Source organism: Mobula hypostoma, chromosome 2 (genome assembly GCF_963921235.1).
Source record: "Mobula hypostoma chromosome 2, sMobHyp1.1, whole genome shotgun sequence".
In the NCBI taxonomy this organism is placed as follows: Eukaryota; Metazoa; Chordata; class Chondrichthyes; order Myliobatiformes; family Myliobatidae; genus Mobula; species Mobula hypostoma.
The window spans coordinates 33924813-33951530 of NC_086098.1; the positions used below are offsets into that span (position 1 = coordinate 33924813).

Below are 26718 nucleotides of genomic sequence, written 5' to 3' on the forward strand. Positions count from 1 at the left end.
TGACATCAGAATGGGAATGGGACGTTGAATTAAAATGGGTGGCCACTGGGAGATCCTGCTTTCTCTGGTGGACAGAGCGTAGGTGTTCAGCGAAGCGGTCTCCCAGTCTGCATCGGGTCTCACCAATATATAGGAGGCCGCACCGGACGCAGTATATCACACCAGCCAACTCACAGGTGAAGTGTCACCTCACCTGGAAGAACTGTCTGGGGCCCTGAATGGCGATGAGGGAGGAAGTGTAAGGGCAGGTGTAGCACTTATTCCACTTACAAGGGTAAGTGCCGGGAGGGAGATCGGTGGGAAGGGATGGGGGGAATGAATGGACGAGGGAGTCTGGAATTACAGAGCAACACACACAAAATGTTGGAGGAATTCAGCAGGTCATGCAGCATCTATGGAGAGGAATAAAGAGCTGATGTATCAGGCCGACACCCTCCTTCAGGACACTAAACACTACAATTTTCTTCTTGAATTTTAACTCCAAGGTTAGGTATTAAAGTGATATTGTATCATTATATTCAAATGAAATGACTAAATAATAGAATTATTTCATTTATTTTTTTTATTTTCCTCTCGCTGCATTCCTCCACACTGCCTTTATAGGGATTTATTTAAACTCAAATAAATTAAATTTAATTAACCAATCTTGTTCAGATTTCTGTACTGTAGGTCTTTTATCTGAAGTTGTTGTGTTTTTGATTTAGTTAAGAATTTATGACTGTATGTTACAGAGTGCTGCAGCTTGTGGTTTAGAGACTCACAGTGATGCCATCCAGCCCAGCCACATCAGAGAGGTGATCCGACGGTACAGCCGCAAAATTGGCCCTCTTTCTCCATTCACAGTATGTAATAACAGTGCTATAAAAAGTTATATTTATATGTAGGAGTGTCTTTAGTTTTAAGTGGTCAAAGTTCGAAGTATTGGAATTGTTGTGAGCAATTTGTGGCAGCTGCAATTTTCTTGACAAAAATGTTTATGAAATTCTCTAAGGAGAATAAAATACTCTCTTTCTTGGCAGTTAAAGCATTACCAAAACTCTTTTTCATTATATTCATGTGTTTCATATTATTTTAGAATCTTATATGGCTGCTGCTACAAATCCTGTGATGAGTTTTAATACATTGCATAGACATTTATTGCAGATTAACTTAATGAGGGAACCATGTATCAAAGAAATGTTCTGCGCTGTTAGTGTAAACTCATTTTAACATTTTTCTGAGAACTTGACTCGAGTTTTTGTGCCAGAACTGGTTGGTGCTCTCACTTTATAAGAGTTCAAGTGTCAACTCCAAGTGACTGAATTTGGTGTATTTTAACTTTCCGAACTGTCTTTTGCCTTCTGACTTTGGTTGTAGGATGTTGATGCTCACCACCTTGGTAGTGTGCCAAGTTGCAGTTAGCTGGTTTAGTTTTAAAAATTGGAATGTTTGCTAGCGTACTAAATAAAGTTCAAATTAACCATATAGAGAGATAAACCTATGGGTTGGATCACAGACTATTATTACAGAGCTTGTATTCCACAAATGTCATTCTAACAAAAATGATATCTTTCCTGTTCAGTAATATTTTAAAATTAAGGAGAATCAAATGATGGCTACATTTTGTGTTACATTTGCTGAATTTAAATTGTACTGCTTTGGTTTTTGAAAGGAATTCTTTAAAAAGACAGCATTAGTACTTATTACATATGTAATTATATCAAAATAGGTCTAAATATGCCAAAACTATTAATTTTGTGTTCATATAACAGCTTGTAAAATATTGCATTATTTAAAAACAAATCTTATGTGCAACGTGCTTTAAAGCAACTGATGCTGCATTTCCAATTATTTCCTGATAATTGGGGTTTATCTGTAAATTAAAAAAAAATAAAATTATAATAGGTAAATAAATACCTTAACTTCTTGAGAGTCTGTGCTTATTAATGGTCAAGGTATTTGCTGATGCAAATCCCTTTGAAAATGAAAATATTGAACAGGTGTTCAGCAACAGGGGGTTTGACCCTTAGCCAAGTGTACTGGTGCCAGCAGTGCTGAACAAGCTTAATGTTCCCGCTTTCCAAGATCAGTCAATTTATCAGTGATTGATTGCCACAGGACTATAGATTTATTATCAAATTACTTGGGCCTATTTTTGTTAGTATCTGGTGACCACCATGGTACTGTTTTTTCAAACAGATGGTGAGCCATTTCATCATCTCAACAATCCACAATTCCAATAAAAATAGAAACTGCTAAAAATACTCGACAAGTCAGGCAGCATCTATCAAGGAAGAAGCAAAGTTAACATTTCAGGTAAATGATTGTTCATCAGAACAAGAAAAAGTTATAAATCAAATATATTCTAGTGAATGGAAAGGACGGAGAGAACAAAAGGAGTTCTATGATAGGTTGAAGACAAAAAGAGACTAAGAGATGCATAGTGATGGCACTAAGAGAGGGTGGTGAAAGCTTGTTAGGTGTAGCTGGTCTGTCTGTCAGAAATGTAAACAGTTAATGGGAACAGAGGGGAAAATACTTGAGCATTGTGGGATTCAAAATACTATATCTTATTGAGTCCAATGACATCTATGCCAAAAGAAAAGCTGAATGAACATTGAAGATTGATTTTTCATTAGAACTGACCATAGAACCAGCCTTGCAAGCTAGCACTAAAGGCTCAAAACTTCATTATCCCATATTCCACAATCAGTCAATCTCTCTACAATTGATTGCCACAGGGATCTTGATCTGTAACAAATTGTTGGGCTGCATTTCCGCCAGTATTTGTATCTGGGATTACTATACCATTACGTTGTCAAACAGATAGCATGACAAATGGTATGATGCTACAACTGAAGGGCTTGTTATCTGAAATTGTTAGAGTATTTATATTGAAATAGATAATTTATTGTGAGGTTTGAATTTAATATTCTATTTAGAGTGTTGGCTGCTGGAGAATTGGCAAGGAGTCAGTTTCAATAGAAAACTGCCATTTAGAAAGTTTTGGAGAAACTTACTGCCCTACAAACTCAGATAGTTTCCCAAATGTAGTGGCTACAGAGAACCTCAACAGACATTTTATCTTTGAGTGACGAGTTCACTATTCAAAATCTAAAAAAGGCAGAGGAGCGAAGAATATAGACCAACCAGTACGGGAACAGGAACAGATCAATCTGCATCTTCAACAGAATTCACCATTCACCACTCATCCTGGCCTCCAGACTACATTCTTACTCGCTCCCCATGGTCCTCGACTCCATTATGTTTCAAATATCCTTACCTTAGATGTATTAACTTTCATAACTGTATGGCACAAAGAATTCCAAACAATCATGACTCTTAAGAGAAAAAAATTCTCCTCATCACCATCTTAAATGACTAAGCCCCCATTTGCTGTGCACTTGTTCTGGATATCTCCACTAAGAGAAATGTTCTCTCTCCATCCACCCTGTCAAATTCCTCTGCATTTTTCTAATATCCAATGAGTAAAGGGCCAACCTTCTCATCCTCTCTTCATACCTCAACTCTTTTATCCAATGACTTAACTTAATGAGCCTTTGCCTCCAATAGATCTTTCCTCACATTATATTCTATCTTCCAACTGACTGCCCATGCAGGGTGACAGAAACAAAATATGTTATGCAGCTTGATGACCTACTGCTTATCAGGGAAAGTGAAGAGGTGATAGACAGGAGCTACAGGGAGGTAGTCATCCCTAGGCTATAGGGGTCAGAAAACTGGGTGACTGTCAGGAGAGGGAAGGAAAATGCCCAGATAGTGGAGAGCACACTTGTGGCTGTCCCCCTCAGCAATAAATATCTTGTTTTGGATGCTGTTGAGGGGGATGACCTGACAGGGGATGCCCACGGTGACTGGGTCTCTGGCACTGAGCCTGGCGCTGTTGTGCAGGAGGGAAGGAGAGAGAAGAGGAATGCGGTAGTCATAGGGGATTCCATAGTCAGGGGAACGGACAGGAGATTCTGTGAGCCTGATAGAGATACCCGCATGGTGTGTTGCCTCCCAGGTGCCAGGGTACGGGATGTCTCGGATCTGGTCCAGAATATTCTGAAAGGGGAGGGTGAGCAGCCAGTTGTCTTGATATATGTTGGTACCAATGACATAGATAGGACAAGGGAAGAGGTCCTGAAGAGAGAATTCTGGGAGTTAGGAAGGAAGCTGAGAAGCAGGACCTCCAGGGTAGTAATCTCGGGATTACTACCTGTGCCACGTGCTAGCGAGGGCAAGAATAGTCGGATCAAGCAGATGAATGCGTGGCTGAGAGACTAGTGCAGGGGGCAGGGCTTCAGATTCTTGGATAATTGGGATCTCTTCTGGGGGAAGTATGACCTGTTCAGAATGGACAGGTTACACCTGAACCCGAAGGAGACCAATATCCTGGTGGGAAGGTTTAATAGAGCTGTTAGGGAGGGTTTACTAATTTGGCAGGGGGATGGGAACAGGAATGATAAAGCGGAGGAAGGGGAAAACAGAAATAAATCTTTAGTGAGCAGTAAATATGTCAGGAAAGACAGGCAGGTGATGGGGCAAACTTGTAGCCATTGGGATGAGTTGCAGTGCAATAAAGTTGCAGTGAAATCAAAGCGAAAAGTACCAAATACTGGTCTTAAGGTGTTATACTTAACTGCACGCAGCATAAGGAATAAGGTGGATGATCTTGTCATACAGCTACAGATTGGCAGGTATGATATTGTGGCCATCACTGAGACGAGGCTAAAGGATACGTGTCTCTGGGAGCTGAACGTCCAAGGATACACGGTGTATCGGAAGGATAGGAAGGTAGGCAGAGGGGGAGCCATGGCTTTATTGGTCAGCAATGATATTAAATCATTAGAAAGAGGTGATACAGGATCAGAAGGTGCAGAATCTTTATGGCTTGAGCCAAGAAATCGCAGGGGTAAAAGGACCCTGATGGCAGTTATTTATAGGCCTCCAAACAGCTGCAGTGATATGGACTACAAATTACAACTGGAAATAGAAAAGGCTTGTCAGAAGGGCAGTGTTATGATAATTGTGGGGGATTTTAACATGCGAGTGGATTGGGAAAATCAGGTCGGCACTGGATCTCAAGAGAGAGAATTTGTAGAATGTCTGCAAGATGGCTTTTTAGAACAGCTTGTTGTTGAGCCCACTAGGGGATCGGCTGTACTGGATTGGGTATTGTGTAATGAACCAGCGGTGATTAGAGAGATTGAGGTGAAGGAACCCTTAGGAGGCAGTGATCATAACATGATTGAGTTCACTGTGAAATTTGAAAAAGAGAAGCCGAAATCTGATGTGTCGGTATTTCAGTGGAGTAAACGAAATTATAGTGGCATGAGAGAGGAACTTGCCAAAGTTGACTGGAAAGTAACACTGGCGGGAAAGACGGCAGAGCAGCAGTGGCTGGAGTTTATGCGAGAAGTGAGGAACATGCAAGACAGGTATATTCCAAAAAAGAAGAAATTTTCGAATGGAAAAAGGATGCAACCGTGGCTGACAAGCGAAGTCAAAGCCAAAGTTAAAGCAAAGGAGAAGGCATACAAGGAAGCAAAAGTTCGTGGGAAGACAGAGGATCGGGAAGTTTTTAAAAGCTTACAAACGGAAACGAAGAAGGTCATTAAGAGGGAAAAGATTAACTATGAAAGGAAGCTAGCAAATAATATCAAAGAGGATACTAAAAAGCTTTTTCAAGTATATAAAGAGTAAAGGATAGGTGAGAGTAGATATAGGACCAATAGAAAATGATGCTGGAGAAATTGTAATGGGAGGTAAGGAGATGGCGGAGGAACTGAACAAGTATTTTGCATCAGTCTTCACTGAGGAAGACATCAGCAGTATACCAGACACTCAAGGGTGGCAGGGAAGAGAAGTGTGCGCAGTCACAATTACGACAGAGAAAGTACTCAGGAAGCTGAATAGTCTAAAGGTAGATAAATTTCCCAGACCAGATGGAATGCACCCTCGTGTTCTGAAGGAAGTAGCTGTGGAGATTGCGGAGGCATTAGCGATGATCTTTCAAAAGTTGATAGATTCTGGCATGGTTCGGGAGGACTGGAAGATTGCAAATGTCACTCCACTATTTAAGAAGGGGGGCAAGGAAGCAAAAAGGAAATTATAGACCTGTTAGCTTGACATTGGTGGTTGGGAAGTTGTTGGAGTTGATTGTCAAGGATGAGGTTACAAAGTACCTGGAGGCATATGGCAAGATAGGCAGAACTCAGCATGGATTCCTTAAAGGAAAATCCTGCCTGACAAACCTATTACAATTTTTTGAGGAATTACCAGTAGGCTAGACAAGGGAGATGCAGTGGATGTTGTATATTTGGATTTTCTGAAGGCCTTTGACAAGGTGCCACACACGAGGCTACTTAACAAGATAAGAGCCCATGGAATTACGGGTAAGTTACATACGTGGATAGAGCGTTGGCTGATTGGCAAGAAACAGAGAGTGGGAATAAAGGGATCCTATTCTGGTCGGCTGCCGGTTACCAGTGGTGTTTCACAGGGGTCCGTGTTGGGGCCGCTTCTTTTTACATTGTACATCAACAATTTGGATTATGGAATAGATGGCTTTGCGGCTAAGTTTGCTGACGATATGAAGATAGGTGGAGGGGCCAGTAGTGCTGAGGAAACGGAGAGTCTGCAGAGAGACTTGGATAGATTGGAAGAATGGGCAAAGAAGTGGCAAATTAAATACATTGTTGGAAAGTGTATGATTATGCACTTTGGCAGAAGAAATAAACAGGCAGACTATTATTTAACTGGGGAGAGAATTCAAAGTTCTGAGATGCAACGGGACTTGGGAGTCCTCATACAGGATACCCTTAAGGTTAACCAGGTTGAGTTGGTGGTGAAGAAGGCGAATGCAATGTTGGCATTCATTTCTAGAGGAATAGAGTATAGGAGCAGGGATGTGATGTTGAGGCTCTATAAGGTGCTGGTGAGACTTCACTTGGAGTACTGTGGGCAGTTTTTGGCTCCTTATTTAAGAAAGGATGTGCTGACATTGGAGAGGGTACAGAGAAGATTCACTAGAATGATTCTGGGAATGAGAGGGTTAACATATGAGGAACGTTTGTCCACTCTTGGACTGTATTCCTTGGAGTTTAGAAGAATGAGGGGAGACCTCATAGAAACATTTCGAATGTTGAAAGGCATAGACAGAGTGGATGTGGCAAAGTTGTTTGATGGGGGAGTCTAGTACGAAAGGGCATGATTTAAGGATTGAAGGGCGCCCATTCAGAACAGAAATGCAAAAGAAGTTTTTTAGTCAAAGGGTGGTGAATCTATGGAATTTGTTGCCACGGGCGGCAGTGGAGGCCAAGTCATTGTGTGTATTTATGGCAGAGATTGATAAGTATCTGAGTAGCCAGGGCATCAAAGGTGATGGTGAGAAGGTGGGGGAGTGGGACTAAATGGGAGAATGGATCAGCTCATGATAAAATGGTGGAGCAGAATCGATGGACCGAATGGCCGACTTCTGCTCCTTTGTCTTATGGTCTTAAGTAGAATGTTGGTGCAAAAGTAATTTATGAGTCATCTATTTATAAGGCTCATCTAAAGTTTATATTAATGATGAAGTCATTGTCCATACTACAAACCTTGTTTTTGTTTCATATCTTTGCTGACTCAGTATAGCTTCTGTCAGAATCTTGACCCGGTCAGTGAAAGACAAACATTGACTGCAGTCATGATAATGTGAGCATAGCATCCAAAACTGTCATACCTCTGTACGGATAACTCAATGAGCGTAGAGGGAGGGAGATGGGAGGACTGAGATGAAAGGAATTAAAATATCTGAATAAAAGGAATGTTGTTTGTAGATTACTGTTTAAAAAAACAATTGGATCTTCTGAAATGAAGCCAAGTTACTATTACTTTAATTAAGCAATGATTCAGAGAGTCATAGAAAAGTAAAGCACAGAAACAGGTTCTTCAGCCTGTCTAGACCACATTGAACCATAAAACCTGCCTACACCCATCAACCTGCACCGGAACCATAACCCTTTATCCCCCTACCATTCATGTGCATATTCAAACTGGCCTTAAGCGCTGAAATTGAGCTCGCATGCACCACTTGTGCTGGCAGCTTGTTCCACGCTCTCTCGATCCTCTGAGTGAAGAAGTTTCCCCTGATGTTTCCTTTCAACATTTCACCTTTCACCCTTAAACCATGACCTCTGGTTGTAAATTCACCCAACCTCAGTGGGAAAAGCCTGCTTGCATTTACCCTATCTATACCCCTCATAATTCTGAATCCCTCAATCAAATCTTCTGTGTTCCAAGGAATAAAGTCCTAAATGATTCAATCTTTCCTTATAACTTAGGACCTCCAGACCAGCAATATCCTTGTAAATTTGCCCTGTGCTTTTTCAACCTTATTTACATCTTTCCTGTAAGTAGGTGACCAAAACTGCACAGTGTACTCCAAATTAGGTCTCACTAATGTCTGACACAACTTCAACATAACATCCCATCTCCTGTACTCAGTACTTTGATTTATAAAGACCAATGTACTATAAACCTTCTTTACAACCCACAACCCACTCAGTACTTTGATTTATAAAGACCAACGTGCTATAAACCTTCTTTACATTTACAATCTATCTGTGACACCATTTTCAATTAATAAGGACCTATATTCCCAGATCCCTGTGGTCTACCATACTTTTGAGTGTCTTACCATTCACAATGTAAGACCTACCCTGGTTGATCCAATCGAAGTGCAATACCTTGCACTTGGCTTCATTAAGTTCCATCTACTATTTCTCTGCCCATTTTTTACAGCTAGTCCAGATCCCACTGCGAGTGGGATGGCCTTCCTCACTGTTCACTACACCCCAAATTTGTTGATCCAGTTTATCGTTGATGACAAACAACAAAACACCCAGCATCGATCCCGGCAGTATTTTACTCGTCAAAGGCCTCCAGTTAGAGAGACAACCATCCACTACCACTCTCTGGCTTCCCTGATTAAACCAATGTCTAATACAATTTACTACCTCATTTTGAATGCTGAGCAACTGAACCTTCTTAACCAACCTCCAATTTGGGACCTTATCAAATGCCTTGCTAATGTCCCTGTAGACAACATCCGTTGTCCTGCCTTCATCAATTTTCCTGGTAATTTCCTCAAAAAAAGTATAAGATTGGACAGACATGACCTACCATACACAAACCCATGCTGACTGTACCTAATCAGTCCATGTCTATTGAAATACTTGTAAATCCGGTCCCTTCCAATAACTTTCCCACTACTGATGTCAGGCATATAATGTCCTGGTTTATTTATAGAGCCTTTCTTAAACAGCGGAAAAACATAAGCTATGCTCAATCCTCTGGTACCTCAGCTATCGTTAAGGATGATTTAAGTATCTCTGCTAGGGCCCCAGCAATTTGTGCACTTGCCTCCTACAGGGTCCAAGGGAACACTTTGTCAGGCACTGGGGATTTATCCACCCTGGTTTGCCTCCGGATAGGAAACACCTCCTCCTCTATAATCTGCATAGTGTCCATGAAGTTGATGCCACTTTGCCTCCTTTCTGTAAACCCTGTGTCCATCTCCTGAGTAAATATAGATGTAAAAAATGATTTAAGATCTCTTGGCTCCACACATGGATTACCATTCTGATCTTCCAGAGGATCAATTTTATCCTTTGCAATCACCTTGTCTGCTAGGTCAACCTTTTTTAGTTTTCCTGATTTCTTTCTCAAGTGTTTTCTTGCATTTTTGTACTCCATTTGCACCCCATTTGTTCTTAACTGTTGTACCTGCTATGCACCTTTTTTTTCTTAACTAGGGCCTCATTATCTCTTGAAAGCCAAGGTTACCGACAACCTGATGGCATAAGTGGGTAGCCTCCAACCTGATGGCATGAACAGTGATTTCTCTAACTTCTGTTAATGCCCCTCCTCCCCTTCTTACCCCATCCCTCATTTATTTATTTATTATCCCCCCCTTTCCTTTCTCTCTCTCTCTCTCTCCCCCCCACCCCTTCCCTCTCCCTCTCCCTCCTTGCCTGCTCTCCATCTTCCTCTGGGCGCCCCTCCCCCTTTCTTTCTCCCTGGGCCTCCTGTCCCATGATCCTCCCACTTCTCCAGCTCTGTATACCTTTTGCCAATCAACTTTCCAACTCTTAGCTTCATCCCTCCACCTCCTGTCTTCTCCTATCATTTCGGATCTCCCCTTCCCCTCCCACTTCCAAATCTGTTACTATCTCTTCTTTCAGTTATTCTGACGAAGGGCCTCGGCCCGAAACGTCGACTGTACTTCTTCCTATAGATGCTGCCTGACCTGCTACATTCCACCAGCATTTTGTGTGTGTTGCTTGAATTTCCAGCATCTGCAGATTTTCTCTTGTTTGCATTACCTGCAACTGTTACCTTTACCTTTTATTCTGACAGGCACTTACAAGCCTTGACCTCCCAAAACTCTACTTTTGAAGGCTTCCCACTTACTAAGTACACTTTTGCCAGAAAACAGCCTATCCCAATCATACTTGCCAGATCCTTCCTGATACCATCAAAATTGGCCTTCCTCCAATTTAGAACCCACGGCTCAGATGTATCTTTTTGCATATTTACTTTGAAACTAATGTCATTGTGATCACTAGATGCAAAGTGTTCCCCTACACAAACTTCTGTCACCTGCCCTGACTCATTTCATAATAGCACACACTCTTGTTGGGGCTTCTGTGTACTGACTAAGGAAACTTTCTTGAACACATTTGACAAACTTTAACCCATCTATCCTTTTACATTATGGGTGACATAGTCAATATGTGGGAAGTTAAAATCACCTGCTATAACAACCTAATGTTACTTGCGAAAGTCCGTGATCTCTCTGCAAGTTTATTACTCTAAATCCCTCGGGCGGATGGTTGGGTGGTCTATAATATATCTCTATTAACATGGTCATTGCTTTCTTATTTCTCAGTTCCACCTAAAAACCCTCACTAGATTAGTTCTCCAGTCTGTCCTGACAGAGCACTGCCATGAAATTTTCCCTGACTAGTAATGCCACCCCTCCTCTAATCCCTCATGCTCGGTTGCATTTAAAACAGCGGAATCCTGGAATAGTCAATATCTAGTATGAAAGAAAGTTGCCCCAAGTGTAATGTGGGTGGTAGAGTTGATGGGAATGTTCAGAGAACTAGTGAGGAAATGTGATTGCCCTATGAGCCAGCACAGATTATATGGGCTATATCTCCTCCCTCCACAATGTGTGGAAATGTCAAAAAACTGAAATGCTGGAAATAGTCAGCAAGTTATGCAGCAACTGTGGGGAGTGAGACAGAGTTAATATTTTGATAATCTTGCATCAGAACTGGATGAGTAAGTGCAGAACTGGATGAGTAAGCAAACAGCATGTTTTAAGTGGGATGGTGGTAGGAGAGGATATATGCAATGTCACTGTTGTTGTGGAGATACCTAATTCCAGTTTGCTTTGTTGTCAAATAATTTACGCAGCAATACCTTGGAATGGTAAGAGTGAATTCTTAAACAGTTGTATGTGAATTCATAAACTGTTATATGGGAGGCCAAGTCTTTATGTACATTTAAGGTAGAAGTTGATAGATTCTTGATTGGTCAGAGCATGTCGCGATACAGGGAGAAGGCAGGAAATTGAGGCTGAGAGGAAAATTGGATCAGCCATGATGAAATAGTGGAGCAGACTCAATGGGCCAAATGGCCTAATTCTGCTCCTATATCTTAAGATCTTTTGGTATGGAACGTTAATGTGGAACTCTAAAATGTAGCAGCTGTTAACACTGATGTTTTCCAAGAGTAATTAGCTGTAATCTTGGTTTTACTTGGATTTCCTTCCTTTTCCTTATTCTCATCTTTTATCTTAGAGAATAGGAGAAAATGACCAGAAATGGCCAGAAGGGATTAATCTGGCCTAATCCCACTTTCTAGCTCTTGATCCAAAGCCTTGCAGTTCACAGCATTTGAAATAAATACAAGCCCAAATACTTTTCAAGTGTATTGAGAGGGTTTCTGCCTTCAGGCCCTTTCAGGGAATGACTTTCAGACCTCATTCATCCAATGGATGAAAACATTTCTCATCTCCCCTTCAGTCTTTCTACCAAATAATTTTAAATGCTGTCCTTAATTCTGTATATCAAACTTCTCTGATTCTTGTACACGATACCCCAAATTCCTTTCAACATTTCCCAGGTCTTCACAATTTCAAGTTTTCTGTTTTTTTAACTTTTCCTGTTGAGTGGATAACATTTTTGCACCTCTTATTCCATTTCCCGTGATCCTAGCCCATCACTTAACCTGCCGACAAACATTTCTCTTCGTCTCCTCACTGCTTGTTTTTCCATCTAGCTTTGTATTGTCGTCAAATTTTGGATACATTGTACTCAGACAGCGCATGCAGCCGTCAATTTAGACTATTCACAAAAACTGCTGGAGGAGCGTAGCTGGTCGGGCAGCATCTATGGAGAGGAATAAACAGTTTATGTTTCAGGCCTGCACAATTCATGTGGGTACCAACTGGCTATAGCTGCTAGCTTAAAAATGAACTTTCATTTCTGCTTAATTTTCTGCCTCAAATAATGCTAGTATATTATCTCCTTTTCAATGAGCTTTAATTCTTTGTAATAATTTCCCTTGTGGCACTTCCTGAATTAGTTATTATCTCTTGAGCTTTTCTTCTGTTTCCTTGCTAATGGCATCACCATCCCTGTTACAATGAAACCTCACTGAGATAGTTGACCAAATCTTCCTGAAATGCGTAATATGCTCCAAAATAGAAGGAGTGTGTAAAACCTATATTCCTGGGAGCTGATGGTTACTGCATTCCTCATTTCTTCACCTCCCTCAGACAGCACAGATGTTTTAAGATTGCAGAATGATGCTTGAGGTGGTCAATTTCTGCTCAGATAAACTGTGAATTACAGAAACATAAATCCAATGAACTAGAGCATTGATGCATTGCAGAGCAGAATCACAGAGAGTCACACTGCAGAAACAGGCCCTTCAGCCCATCTGGTATTTGCTGAGCATAAAAAGCTCGTTTAGATTAATACTGCACTTGTCCACTCTTGTCCCATACTGCACCCTCCCCACAATAAGACCATAAGACATAGGAGCAGAATTAGGCCATCTGGCCCATCGACTCTGCTCCGCCATTCAATCATGGCTGATCCATTTTTTTTCTCCTTCTCAGCCCCAGTTCCCGGCCTTCTCCCCATAACCTTTGATGCCATGTCCAATCAAGAACCTATCAATCCCTGCCTTAAATACACCTAACGACCTGGCCTCCAGAGTGCATGTGGCAACAAATTCCACACATTTACTACCCTTTGGCTAAAGAAACTTCTCCGCATCTCTGTTTTGAAAGGGTGCCCCTCTATCCTGAGGCTGTGCCCTCTTGTCCTAGACTCTCCCACCATGGGAAACATCCTTTCCACATCTACTCTGTCTAGGCCTTTCAACACTCGAAAGATTTCAATGAGATCCCCACCGCCCATCCTTCTGAATTCCAGCAAGTACAGACCCAGAGCCATCAAGCATTTCTCGTATGATAACACTTTCATTCCTGGAATCATCCTTGAAAACCTCCTCTGAACCCTCTCCAATGCTATCACACCTTTTCTAAGATGAGGGGCCCAAAATGTTCACAATACTCAAGGTGAGGCCTCACCAGTGCCTTATAAAGCCTCAGCATCACATTCTTACTCTTGTATTCTAGACCTCTAACATGGCATTTGCCTTACTCACTACCGACTTGACCTGCAAGTTAACCTTTAGGGTATTCTGCACAAGGACTCCCAAGTCCCATTGCATCTCAGGTTTTTGGATTTTTCTCCCTGTTTAGAAAGTAGTCCGCACATTTATTTCAAAGTGCATAACCATGCATTTTCCAACATTGTATTTCATTTACCACTTTCTTGCCCATTCTCCTAATCTAAGTCTTTCTGCATCCTACCTGTTTCCTCAACACTACCTGCCCCTCCACCAATCTTCATATCATCTGCAAACTTGGCAACAAAGCCATCTATTCCATCATCTAAGTCATTCATATACAGCATAAAAAGAAGTGGTTCCATCACTGACCCCTGCGGAACACCACTGATCACTGGCAGCCAACCAGAAAAGGATCCTTTTATTCCCACTCGCTGCCTCCTACCAATCAGCCAACACTCTAACCATGTTAGTAACTTTCCTGTAATACCATAGGCTCTTAACTTGGTAAGCAGCTTCATGTGTAGCACCTTGTCAAAGGCCTTCTGAAAGTCCAAATATACAACATCACTTGGCATGTCAGGAAGAGAAACAGCGTAAATGTTTCAGATCAATGGCATTTCATCCCAGCAGTCTGCAGCTACAACATGCCCGATTTCTGGGCAACACTGCGTCTACACGCACCTAGTTACTGGACTACACGGCACCCGCTCGTGCCCTAATACTGGGCAACACTGCATTCTCACACACCTAGTTACTGGGCAACACTGCACCCACTCTTGCCTTGATACTGGACTACACTGCACCCACTCGTGCCCAGTTACTGGACAACACAGCACCCACTCGTGCCCAGTTACTGGACAATACAGCATCCACTCGCGCCCTGATACTGGACTACACTGCACCCACTCATGGCCAGTTACTGAGCTGCCTTGCACCCAATGTGCCCAGTTACAGATTTACATTGCCCCCATACACATCCAGTTACTGGGCTACGCTAACAAGAAAACATCTGCAGATGCTGGAAATCTAAGCAACTCACACAAAATGCTGGAGGAACTCAGCAGGCCAGACAGCTTTTGTGGAAAAGAGTACAGTCGATGTTTCGGGAAAAGACCTACTATGTCCTGCTTGAAGGGTCTCATCCTGAAATGTCGACTGTACTTTTTTTGTAGATACAGCCTGACCTGCTGGTTTCCTCCAGCATTTTGTGTGTGTTACTGGGCTACACTGATGCCACATGCACCCTATTACTGGGTTACACTGCGCCCCAAGCACGCAGATTTAACCTGCTGTAGCAAGGCATTCCTCATTCAAATGAATGGGTGAACTTAGATGCCAAGAGGAGGCATGGAGTTCTTATTACTTAATGCAGTGGTCCCCAACCACTGGGCCACAGACTGGTACCGGGCCGCAAAGCATGTGCTACCGGGCCATGGGCCGCGAGGAAACAATATGATTTGGCGATATGAAACGATATGAGTCAGCTGCACCTCTCCTCGTTCCCTGTCACGCCCACTGTTGAACTTTAACGCACGCGAGGTCACCAGTGACCCAAGACGTGCAAAGGAATGGGTCCGTGACCCATTTGTGAATGTTTCCAGTGAATCTTCCATGTCAGCGCAGGAAGATCAACTCCTCGAGCTTGCAAATGACGGCGGGCTGAAAAGTATGTTTGACATAACATCTCTGCCGGCATTCTGGATCAAAGTCAAGGCTGAATATCCTGAGATGGCCACAAAAGCACTGAAAACGTTGCTTCCATTTCCAACATATCTCTGCGAAGCGGGGTTTTCTGCAATGAATGCAACGAAAACTAAATTGCGGAATAGACTGGACATCAGGAACCCCCTTCGAGTATCACTGTCTCCCATCACCCCTCGATAGGACCGTCTTGTTGCAGGAAAACAAGCCCAGGGCTCCCACTGATTCAGCAATATTGGTGTGTTGCAATGATTTTATATGTTCATACAAGGAAAATATGCGCTGTGTGTTTAATATCCAAACGTTACTTAAAATGTTATGATGCTATTGACTTAAAAGTGACTTATAATTCCGTGGTCCCTAACCTCCGGGCCATGAAGAATGCAGCGGTGCAGTGGTACAGCGGTGGCCGGAACGCACCCAGCACATCTTTAAGAAAAAAGCCGAATAAACAATCGTCTCTGATCTGGACCGACATTTACGTGCTGGGCGGCACCTAATCAATTAGCTTATTTATTTCGGCTTTTTTCTTAAAGATGTGCTGGGTGTGTTCCGGCCACCGCTGTATTCTTCATGGCAATGTATCAGCCCGCGGCCTGGAGATTTGGGACCACTGTTATAATTGACTTATCACTATATTCATGCGAGGAAAATATGCGCTGTGTGTTTAATATTAAATTCGTTAGATAAACCCCTTTAGAAACGAAATTGAGTGTATTAGCCACATATAAGTGACTTATAGTTGACTTATCACCTATATTCCGGTCATGATTAACACCACCCCGCCACCCCCCCCCCCCCGTCGGCTGGTCCGCAAAAATATCGTCAATATTAAACCGGTCCGCATTGCCAAAAAGGTTGGGGACCCTGATTTAATGAATCTACTTTCAATCTTTTAAATTGTTTTTTAAAATGTGAATATGCTTTCACAAATATTTTAAATATTAAAGAAGACTTTAATATGCTAACATTTTTAACAATACCTTTACACCTTATCCCCAAGTGTTTTACATTTATGTGAATATTATAAGGTTCCCAGGCAGCCAGTTGCACTGACAGTGCAGTACAGAGGGACGGGGCCTCATCAGCAGTGAACGTGGCCATGAGTCCAGCCAGCTGCCTGTGCTGGAAGCTGAACCCCCAGTGCAGGTCACAGGTCAGTTGAAACTGTCAGGGTAGTAGCCAGCTATGAATTTCAGCATAGAAGATTGGGCCAAGGTGCTAAACTGTTCACCATTTCTGAGAAGATTGTCTTTTGCAAATACAATAGGTGAAGAATTCCAAGTATCAAGCTTTTTGCTTAAGCATCTGACCTGCAGTCTGTCCCAAGAACAATGCAAGTGGGGCATTTGTTTAGAAAATTCTCGTGAATGTCACAGTACTTTTCATCGTTTGTTTTTACCTTTTGGGATGGACAGCTCCAATTTGGGTAGCTAGAAGCTATTGCAAAATTAGAATGGAAAATGTTTGGGTGAATCAGTAGGATGTCAAAAAAAAAGATTTTCTAATTCCATATTACTGCACTCTTTGCAGGAGTGATCCTTTTCTTACACAATTTCTTAAGGCATGGCATTCAGTGTGTGAGAAGGGCTAGAGTCGCCTTTACTTTGTGAAGAATCTGAGGTCCTCCTCTACTTTCTGAGGAGACTAAGGTCCTTTGGATTATGCAGGCCTCTCCTTCACATGTTCTCCAAGTCTGTCGTCGTCAGTACTATCTTCTGTGCGGTGGTGTGCTGGGGCAATGGTATCAACACAGGTGATGCCAACAGGCTCAATAAACTGATTAAAAAGGCTGGCTCTGCTGTAGGAGTCAAACTGGACACACTGGAGGCTGTGGTAGAACAAAGGACCCTACAGAAAAAACTGGCAGTTTTGGACAATATTTCTCACCCTCTGCATGCCACCTTGGCTGAACAGAGAAGGACCTTCAGTAATAGACTAAGACAGCTGTGCTGCTCCAAAGAATGCTCTATGAGGTAATTCTTACCCTCGGCCATTAGGCTGTATATAGCTGGGGAGGTGATGACCTCCTCCTGTTAGACTGTTTGAGGTAACTTATTTTTTTTATTCTTTCTATAATGGCGCGGCAGGCTCGATGGGCCGGATGGCCTACTCCTGCTCCTATGTCTTATGTTCTTATGTTCTCACTTCTCTTCTAATATTTGTATATCTGTGCACTTGTAATGCTACTGTGACACTTCAATTTCGTTTGTGATCAATGAAGTATCTTTTTGTCTATCTATCTTTCTATCTATCTTGCTTCTATCTATGATGTCCTCGTGAAAGACAAAAGACATCACTCCTTGATGCAGAGGAAAAAAAACGTAAAGTTCACCTTGAACAAGGAAGTTCAAAATTAAGCCTGTAGAGATTTGCTGTGTCTTTCACTTCATAGTAATCACCAAAATGAAGGTTGTGCATTTCAGTTCCCTACGTGCTTTAACTGTAGGGATCACTATTTTGTCTCACTTAAGCTTGTAGTGTCTTTACTGAATGTCAGTCAACAATGAATTTTTTATGTCAAAGTTTTTTTCCAAAGGTTCTGTCTGAGTTGTTGACCGCTTCTAGTATTTTATCAATGATTTTTCTGAGCCTAATAGGAATTCTGTATCTGTACCTGACTGATTGAACTGCCCTCTGGAAAGTTGGCAGAACAAGTAGCTTGTTAGAACTTCTGGACCATCTGGGATTTGAAACTGAGCAGGCTTTTTTTTCTGACCCATATCCAGCCATTCATTGAAAACTGATTCCTGACAGAAGGAAAAATAACATCTCAAAAATGAAAAAAAAAACTTCCAATGCTGAAAATCTAAAATTAAAAACAGCAAATGCTGGTTATACTTGACAGTTCAGGCTGCATGTATGGGGGAGAAAGCATAAGCAATAGGAGCACAAGTAGGCCATCTGGGCCGTCAAACCTACTTTGCCATGCAATAAAATCATTGCTGATCTGGCCGTGGACTTAGCTCCACCTACCTAGAACCCATAACCCTTAATTTCCTCTGCTATGCAAAAATCTAACTCTGCCTTAAATGTATTTAATGAGAGAACTTCTACTGATTCACTGGGGAGAGAATTCCAAGATTCACTATCTTGAGAAAAGCAGTTTCTCCTCATTTCTGTACCCCTAACTTGAGGGAAGAGAAACCGCGTTAATGTTTCAGGCTGGAAGCTCTTAATCAGAACTTACACAGTATTATCCCCTCTTTCGGGCAATCTTCTGTGACATGTAGCACATTAGGATCCAAGCAGACTGAAAGTAAATTGAAGGGATCTGCCATTCTTATGGACTCCCAGGACAACTGAGGCCAAACTGGTCTCATCTCATTACTGACTGTGAGCTATCAGTTCATAAAGGGAGATAATGTACAGCTGAGGAGAACATTCTGCAAATTTTGTCTGTGCTAGTAACCCTGTAGAATTAGTTGTTTCGAGTATATGTATCTAATTCACTACAGAAAAAGCTCTGCAATTGGCTACAACTCTCAGTCAGTACATAACACTTGTATACAGCATTTCTTTTTTATTGCAGTACACATTGTTGAAATTATTGTAGATCTGTGCCCTTTGGTTATTGAACCTTCTACTGGAAATACACAGTTTCTCCCTATTTATTCTTCCAATTGTCCTTAATTTTCTAGTACCCCCCCCCCCCCGCCCCCGTAATATTTACTTCTCTAAGAAGAAGAACTGCAGTTGTTGAACTGTTTCAATATATTCCATTTTCTAGTCCTGGTAACATTTGAATAAATCAGTGCAAACTGTACAAACCATTCACCTCCCTGTATTCTTCAGCTTTGCTGCTATAACCTGACATGAACCTGAAATACTGATTATTTTTCCTTTTCTGCTGACATGCTGAATGTTTTCAGTGTTTTTTATTTTATTTCAGTTTCCAGCATATGGTGTGTTTGATTTTCATTCATCAGTTGCTCTGTGTGATATGGTCCAAGGTATACTTTGAAGTGCTTCAGGGTAAAGAAATGTTTAGAGTTCCAGGTTGCAATGTTGAGGGATTCTCACAAGCCTTTGCATGCAGTAACCTGCCATTGTAAGAGTGTTCACTGTAAGCATTATTGTTTTAACTAGCTACACAATAAAAGCAGTGAAGCTCAGTACCAGACATGAAATTAATTTATGTGGAGCTTCCCTTCCATAGATCATACTGGTCTATATTTAACAATGGATCGATTTTTTTTATTTCTGTAAGTCCTTAAAAATGTATGTTATGGAAAAGAAATTGAATAGTATGTTCAAGAAACAGTGGGAAGTCAGATTGAAAGAAAAAAAGTGATCTCTTTCTGTCGCAGATTTATGGAAGCTGACATTTTCTTGTAAGAAGGATTTATTGTCAGGACCCATCTGGAAATATTTACTTCAGGTCCATGTTAGCAGCATATTCTTTTGTGTATTCCATGCCTTAAATTTTACAAGCATACCTACTTGAAATGTTGCCATGGGTGCATGGTTTGACTGATTGCTGACCATGCTCTTTGCCTGCCATTCACGTATGATATACAGTAGCTTCAGGGATCCCACTTCATAATGGAACTATTGCAGCTTGCTGCTGGTCCTTTAAGTCATTATATTTTATTAATTATTCCAAGATGAGGTTTGAGTGCGTCTGACCACGTTATATGGAGGACTGAATATGGAGTTTCATTTTTTAGCTTTTGTTCATTTTGCTTAATGCCCAGGTTTAGTACATGGTTGAATGTAAATCACATTTGCTGCTGTTTTCTTCCATGTTTTATGGCCATAAAAGCAAATTAACCATAACTACAAATGAGCTTTGCCAAATTGTATTTGTCAATCAGCCAGTGTCTTAACTTGCTTCACCCTACATAAAAATATATTACAAGAGTTGAAAGTAAGTTTAATTTTACTTGAGCCAGAAAAGACTTAAATAAATCATTAAGCTCTAATTATGCCTATATTTAATCTCCATATTTTCAGTCATCTGGCCTTTTAAAGTGTTATGCTACTTTTTTATTAGTTAACAGTGGCTAGAATTCCTTCTGGAGGTATTGGTTTAAGGAAAACTCAGCAAGAAAGGCTTGATCCACAAATTTTGAGCTGTGTTTACAATTCATTATCTGAATCGGATTGTGGATATTGTTTAATGTGTGCACCAGGTTCCACTAGTCATTTATTTTGAGATAGTTTTTGCATAATTTTGGCATTGTAAACTATAAAGGAGAAATGAATGATATCTAGTAATTTCAATGTGGTTAAAATTCTGTTTTGAATAAAGAGCAGCTAATTTTTGTGAACCAGGTGCTTGAACTATTAAACCATGGAAAACACTCCCATTGTGTTAGTAGGAGATTCTGGTTTTTTTTATTCTCTTATTTGTTTTGTACTATGCCCATGATCACTTTTGCTAACATTTACAACTCTATTTGCATGTTGTTGCAACCACAAACTGCATACATCCATAATGATGTATTTTTCTAGTTTGAAGCTGATACTTGCAGTGTATTTGCTTCAGTCTTAGTGAAGGAAGAGTGAAAACTAGTAGCACTGCAAAAGGCAGTAATAATTGGGGCAAAGGTGCCCTCTTGGTTCTGGGACCCTTTCTTCCTCCAGCTCCTTTAGAGAGCATGCATTGAGGCAAATTACACTATCTCTTAATCCTCAAGCATTGGACAGCTTTATAAATATTGCCAGCTGACCTTCAGCTTAAGAGAAAAAAAACACAAAAGTTCAGAATGTAAATTCATGGAGTATAAACTTAGCTATTAAGCTACCCTGGTCATATTATGTTTTTCTCCATCCTAACAAAAAATGATCCTCAATTCCCACTTAATTGATCATATATCTGTCCTTTCCTCCACCTGGAAGGGCTCAAAACCATTTGGTAGGACTAAAATTGTAACTCCACAATTTCCCTCTGTATGCATTTTGATCTTTCCTCTTTTCCTTTTAAACTCACATACATTTATTTGGCAAGATTATTATTCTAAAGGGGAAGAACGAGGCCAAGAAGATTAACTCCTGAGATGTTTCGTGCAAAGTTATCATCTGACCCCAAGGTATATTTTTGTTCAGATAGATAGATATTTTATTGATCCCAAAGGAAATTACAGTGTTACAGTAGCATTACAAATGCACAGATATATAAATATTAGAAGAGAAGTGAAGAATAAAAAAATAAGTTGCCTGAAGCAGCCGAACAGCAAGGGGTCATCACTTCCCCTGCTATAGGTTGACTCATTATAGAGCCTAATGGCCAAGGGTAAGAGTAACCTCATATAGCACTCTTTTGAGCAGCACAGTTGTCTTAGTCTATTACTAAAAGTGCTCCCCTGTTCAGCCAAAGTGGCATGCATTAGGTGAGAGGGTGAGAAACATCGTCCAGAATTGCCAGGATTTTCCACAGGGTCCTTTGTTCTACCACAACCTCCAGTGTGTCCAGTTTGACTGCTATAACAGAGCCAGCTTTTCTAATCAGTTTATTGAGCCTGTTGGCATCACCCATGTTGATGCCATTGCCCCAACACACCATCACATAGAAGAATGTACTGGTGACAACAGACTGATAAAACATGAGAAGGAGAGGCCTGCATACTTCAAAGGACCTCAGTCTCCTCAAGAAGTAAAGGTGACTCTGGCCCTTCTTGTTTGTACATAGCCCCTGCGTTGGTACTCCACTCAAGTCTGTCATCCAGGTGCACCCCGAGGTACTTGTAGGTCCTCACCACATCCTAACTATGTTTTCACTAATCCACTGAATCACTCATTTTTGAGATTTCAGATACAACATACTTTTTCTTTAGGTTACTTATTATGAAATGTAGAGAAACATGCTGAAAACAGCCTCAGGGTCTGGTGAAAGTAGGGCTATGTGCTTGCTAAGTAGTGGAAATGGGTTTGCGTGGAGAAAGCTGTGTGATTGCACAATCAACAATCTGTAGGACTGACACTGAAAGCTGATAGTAAATAAGCAGCTGTTGGAAGAAGTTAGCTTTGTAAATATCCCCATCTTCAATAATTGAAGCAAAACATAGAACAGTACAGCATAGTACAGATCCTTCAACCCATAATGTTGTGCAGACTTTTAACCTACTCTTCGATTGATCTAACCCTTCCCTCCCACATAGCCCTGCATTTTCTTTCATTCATGTGCCTATCTAAAAGACTCTTAAATATTCCTATAAGTATGATATTCTACACGGAAAGCTTAATCAGATTCTTTCTATCTAAATATTGGTATATTCTGTCCCTCAGAATTCCCTTCAGTAATATGCTAGTGATGCCACTAGTGATGCTAGACTGACTGCAATGTAATTCCCTGGCTTGCTTGACCCTGCTACTCTTCCTACTCAATGGCATAACATTAATGACCTTCTAGTCTTCAGGAATGTCAGCAGTGGCTAACGATGAAGCAAGTATCACTGCAAGGATCTCCACATTTTCTCATTTAACCAAGTGCAAAGCCCGAGGATGTATTCCATCCAGCCTTGGGGATCTATCAATCTTAGTTCGCTGTAAGACTGCAAATACCCGCTCCCTGATAATGTGAAACTCCAAACCACGTCTACTTGTTTCCCTTTTCTCTTCAGCCACTCTGACTTTCTCTTCATAAACTTGGAAGATAAATAGTGATCTAAACTCCTACCCATCTCCTGCAACTCAAGACATAGGTGGCCCTGCAGATTCTAAAAGGACTTACTCTCAACCTAGCTACACTTTTAATATAGCTATAGAACCTTTTGGTATTTTCCTTAACCTGACCTGCCAGATCCATTTCATACCTTCTCTTTGCCCTTCTGATTTCCCTCTTAAGAGTATTGTTGAACTTATAGTCATCAAGAGATTATCTCACCTGTGACTTCCTAAATCTGTATATGCTTCCTTCTTTTTCTTGACCAGAGCCTCGATATTTCTCGTTAGCTAAGGTTCCCAGAACTTGCCAGGTTTACCCTTCACCTTAACAGGGACATGTTGCTCCAGGACACGTTATCGCATTCATAAAATCCTCCCACTTGTTATTTGTTTCTTTTGCTTTAAACAGCCTCATCCAATCCACCTGCTCAATTCCCCATAATTAGCACTACTTCAGTTTAGGACACTATTCTCTGAAACTGTCCTATCCTTTTCCATCTTTATTTTTTTCTTGAAACTAATGGAATTATGGTCACTACAGCCAAAGTATTCTCTGGTTGCCACTTCAGTTACCTGCCTTACTTCATTCTCTTGGAGATTGTCCAGTATTGCACACTTCCAAGTAGAGCCCTCTATATATTGATTCAGGGAACTTTCTTGGACAAGTTTCACAAATTCCACCCCTTCAAAGTTTTTAACACTTTGGATGGCCCAATCAGTACTGGGGAAATTAAAATCACACACTGATACAAACTTATTATTCCGTAACTCTGAGTAATTTCTCTCCACATCTCATTCTCAAGATCCTGCTGATTCTTGGGGGGAGGGTCTATAATACAATCCCACTTGAGTGACCCTTCCCTTCTTGTTTTTCAGTTCTACCCATATGGCCTCACTGATTGATTCCCCAAGAATGTCATCTCTAAGTATTATTTTAAGTCCTCCCTGATCAAAAGGCAACACCCCCTCCTCACTTAGCTATACTTCTGCTGGAATATTATGTTTTAATAGCTATATTCTGTTGGAATAGCTCACTATTCTCCTGAAATAGTGAGTTTTGCCGGTCTTGCCTTTCTCTAAGCTATGTTTCTGTGATGGCTATAACATCCCAGTGCTCAGAGCTAATGCGGGCTCTGAGTTCATCTACTTTACCCAATCTATGCTCTGAGCTTGTCTGCCTTTCAAACTGGTTATCAATTGTTAAGTTCATGAACTTGTCGTCCCTGTTTTTTAAGGCGTATTATCTTCAATGAGGTTAAGATTTTGAACTGAAACTAGAAACAGAACAACGAGAAGAATACAACTAGATTTAGGGAGCACAATCAAATGTGAAAATTGAAATCCCGAAATGAAGACAAATTGTAGAAATTGTGTAGTTCAAAGTTCAAAGCAAATTTAACTACATTTGTATATGTCACCATATGCAACTGTGAGATTTATTTTGTTCTGGGCATACTCAATAAACCTAATAACCATAACTGAATCAATGAAATACCACAGCAGCAGGATGGACAACCAGTGTGCCAAAAAACAACAAACTATGCAAATAAAAAAAGAAAGAAAAACAAGAATAAATAACTAAATATAAATAAACAAACAAGCAACAGATATTGAGACCATGAGGTGAAGAGTCCTTGAAAGTGAGTCCAATGGTTGTGGGAGCAGTTCAGAGATGGGGCAAGTGAAGTTATCCCCTCTGGTTGAGGAGCCTGATGGGTGAGAGGTAATAACTGTTCCTGAGCCAGGTGGTATAAGTCCTGAGGCACCTGCCTATACCTTCTTTCTGATGGCAGCAGTGAGAAGAGAGCATGACCTCAGTGGTGGTGTCCCTGGTGATGGATGCTGCTTTCCTGCGCCAATGCTTCGTGTAGATGTGCTCAATGGAGGGATGGACTTTACTCCTGAGGGACTGAGCCATATCCACTACTTGTCATCTCATGCTAAATCTTTGCAAACTCCTAAGGAGGTTGAGGTGCCACAATGCTTTCTTCATAATGGAGACTGTGGAGGAGATGTCGTTTCCAATCTGAACTGACTGGGGTCTGCAAGTGATCCAGTTGCACAACAACATATTGAGGCCAAGGTCTTGAAGCTTATTGATTAATCTTGAGGGGATGATAGTATTGAATGCTGAGCGGCAGTCGATAAACAGCATCCTGATGTATGCATTTTTGCTGTCTAGATGTTCCAGAGTTGAGTGAAGAACCAATGAAATGGAATCTGCTGTTGATCTGTTGTGACTGTAGACAAATTGGAGTAGATCCAAGTCACTTCTCAGGCAGGAGTTGATATGTTTCATCACCAACCGCTCAAAGCACTTCATCACCATGGATGGAAGTGCTACTGGACAATAGTCTTAAAACAGGTTGCCAAGTTCTTCTGAGGTACCAGTATAATTAAAAACTGCTTGAAGCAGATGGGTACTTTGGACTGCTGAAGCAAGAGGTTAAAGATCTCAGTGACATTCCAGTCAGTTGATAGCACAGGTCTTTAGTACTCAGACAAGTACTCCACCTGTGGATGCTCTCACGTCAGCCTCAGAGACTGAGATCACAGTGTCATCGGGGTTGTGGGAGTTTATGATGTTCCTCCATGTTTTGACGGTCAAAGCAAGCATTGAAGTCAATGGGGTCATCTGGAAGTGAAATCCTTTTGTCATCTATGTCACTTGATTTCACTTTGTAGGAGGTGATAGCATTCAAGCCCTACTACAGCTGCCAAGCTTCCTTCATTGGTTCAAGTTTAGTCCACAGTTGCCACTTCAGCTGTGAGATGGCTTTCTGGAGATCATACCTGGACTTCTTGTAACTTACCTAGTTGCTCTGATCTGGCCCACAGCAGATTGGGGATCTCGTGGTTCATCCAGAGCTTCTAGCTGGGGAAGAGTCTGAATAATTGTTGTGAGGACACGCTCAACTATAACTGTTTTTATAAAGTAAACAGTAAAGTCTAAAGTTTTAGTCAGCCTGCTAAGAAGAGAATAGTTAATCTTTCAATTCAAACCCACCCCCCAATCACAGTTAGCCAGTTCTGATTAAAAAAAAGGTCTCGACTTCAAAAGTTAATTTGTTCTTTTCCCTGTAACATTGATAGATCTGTAGGATAATTTCCTGACAAAGGTAAGATGTTAAAATCTTATGATAAATTTGGAAAAAGGTCTTTACCACGATTGCAGAAATTGAGTGATGCTTAACTGATTAGAACATTGAGCATGCCATTCACAAATTGTTAGCACTTTATGGGCAGTAAAGGTCTGCACTGGTATTAATTAGAAGTTTACCCTGTCTCCTGAAGCTGATTCCTTCACTAGTGTTAACTGTTTCTCTTTACATTTAATTAGCTGTTCCAAATCCTCCAGAAGTGACAGAAGGAAATTCATAACTGAGAAATGGTTCCATATTTCATAATGCCCTTTGAACCATTGATACAGTGGACCAATGCAGGTTTATATGAAAGCTCCTGATGCAATATTCCATTTCACACAAGGCCCAAAGTCAGAGCATCTGCTGTGGGGATGTCGATCCAGGATTTTAAGGTCAGGAGGGCAAAGTGTCAGGGTGGGATGGAGCTGAGGGTAGTATTCAGCTGCTGGGAGGGAACATGAACCATGAGCAGGTTGGGATCTAGCAGCAGTTAAGGAATAGGTGTGGGTCTCAAAGGAGACTAGCAACTAAAGAGGGAAAAGGTAGGCACAGCTGTAGTTTAAAATCTTAAAGGGATCCTGCC

General features: G+C 41.2%; 1 protein-coding gene across 9 annotated transcripts in view; it reads left to right on the forward strand.

The window, feature by feature from the left end:
- supt3h (SPT3 homolog, SAGA and STAGA complex component) overlaps nucleotides 1–26718 on the forward strand; it is a 425840-nt gene that overhangs the window by 377974 nt on the left and 21148 nt on the right. For all 9 annotated transcript variants that reach the window (XM_063035264.1, XM_063035273.1, XM_063035254.1 and 6 more), the window contains one exon: nucleotides 732–842. In XM_063035264.1, coding sequence (XP_062891334.1) covers nucleotides 732–842 — 111 coding nt within the window. The remainder of the gene's footprint in view (nucleotides 1–731; nucleotides 843–26718) is intronic.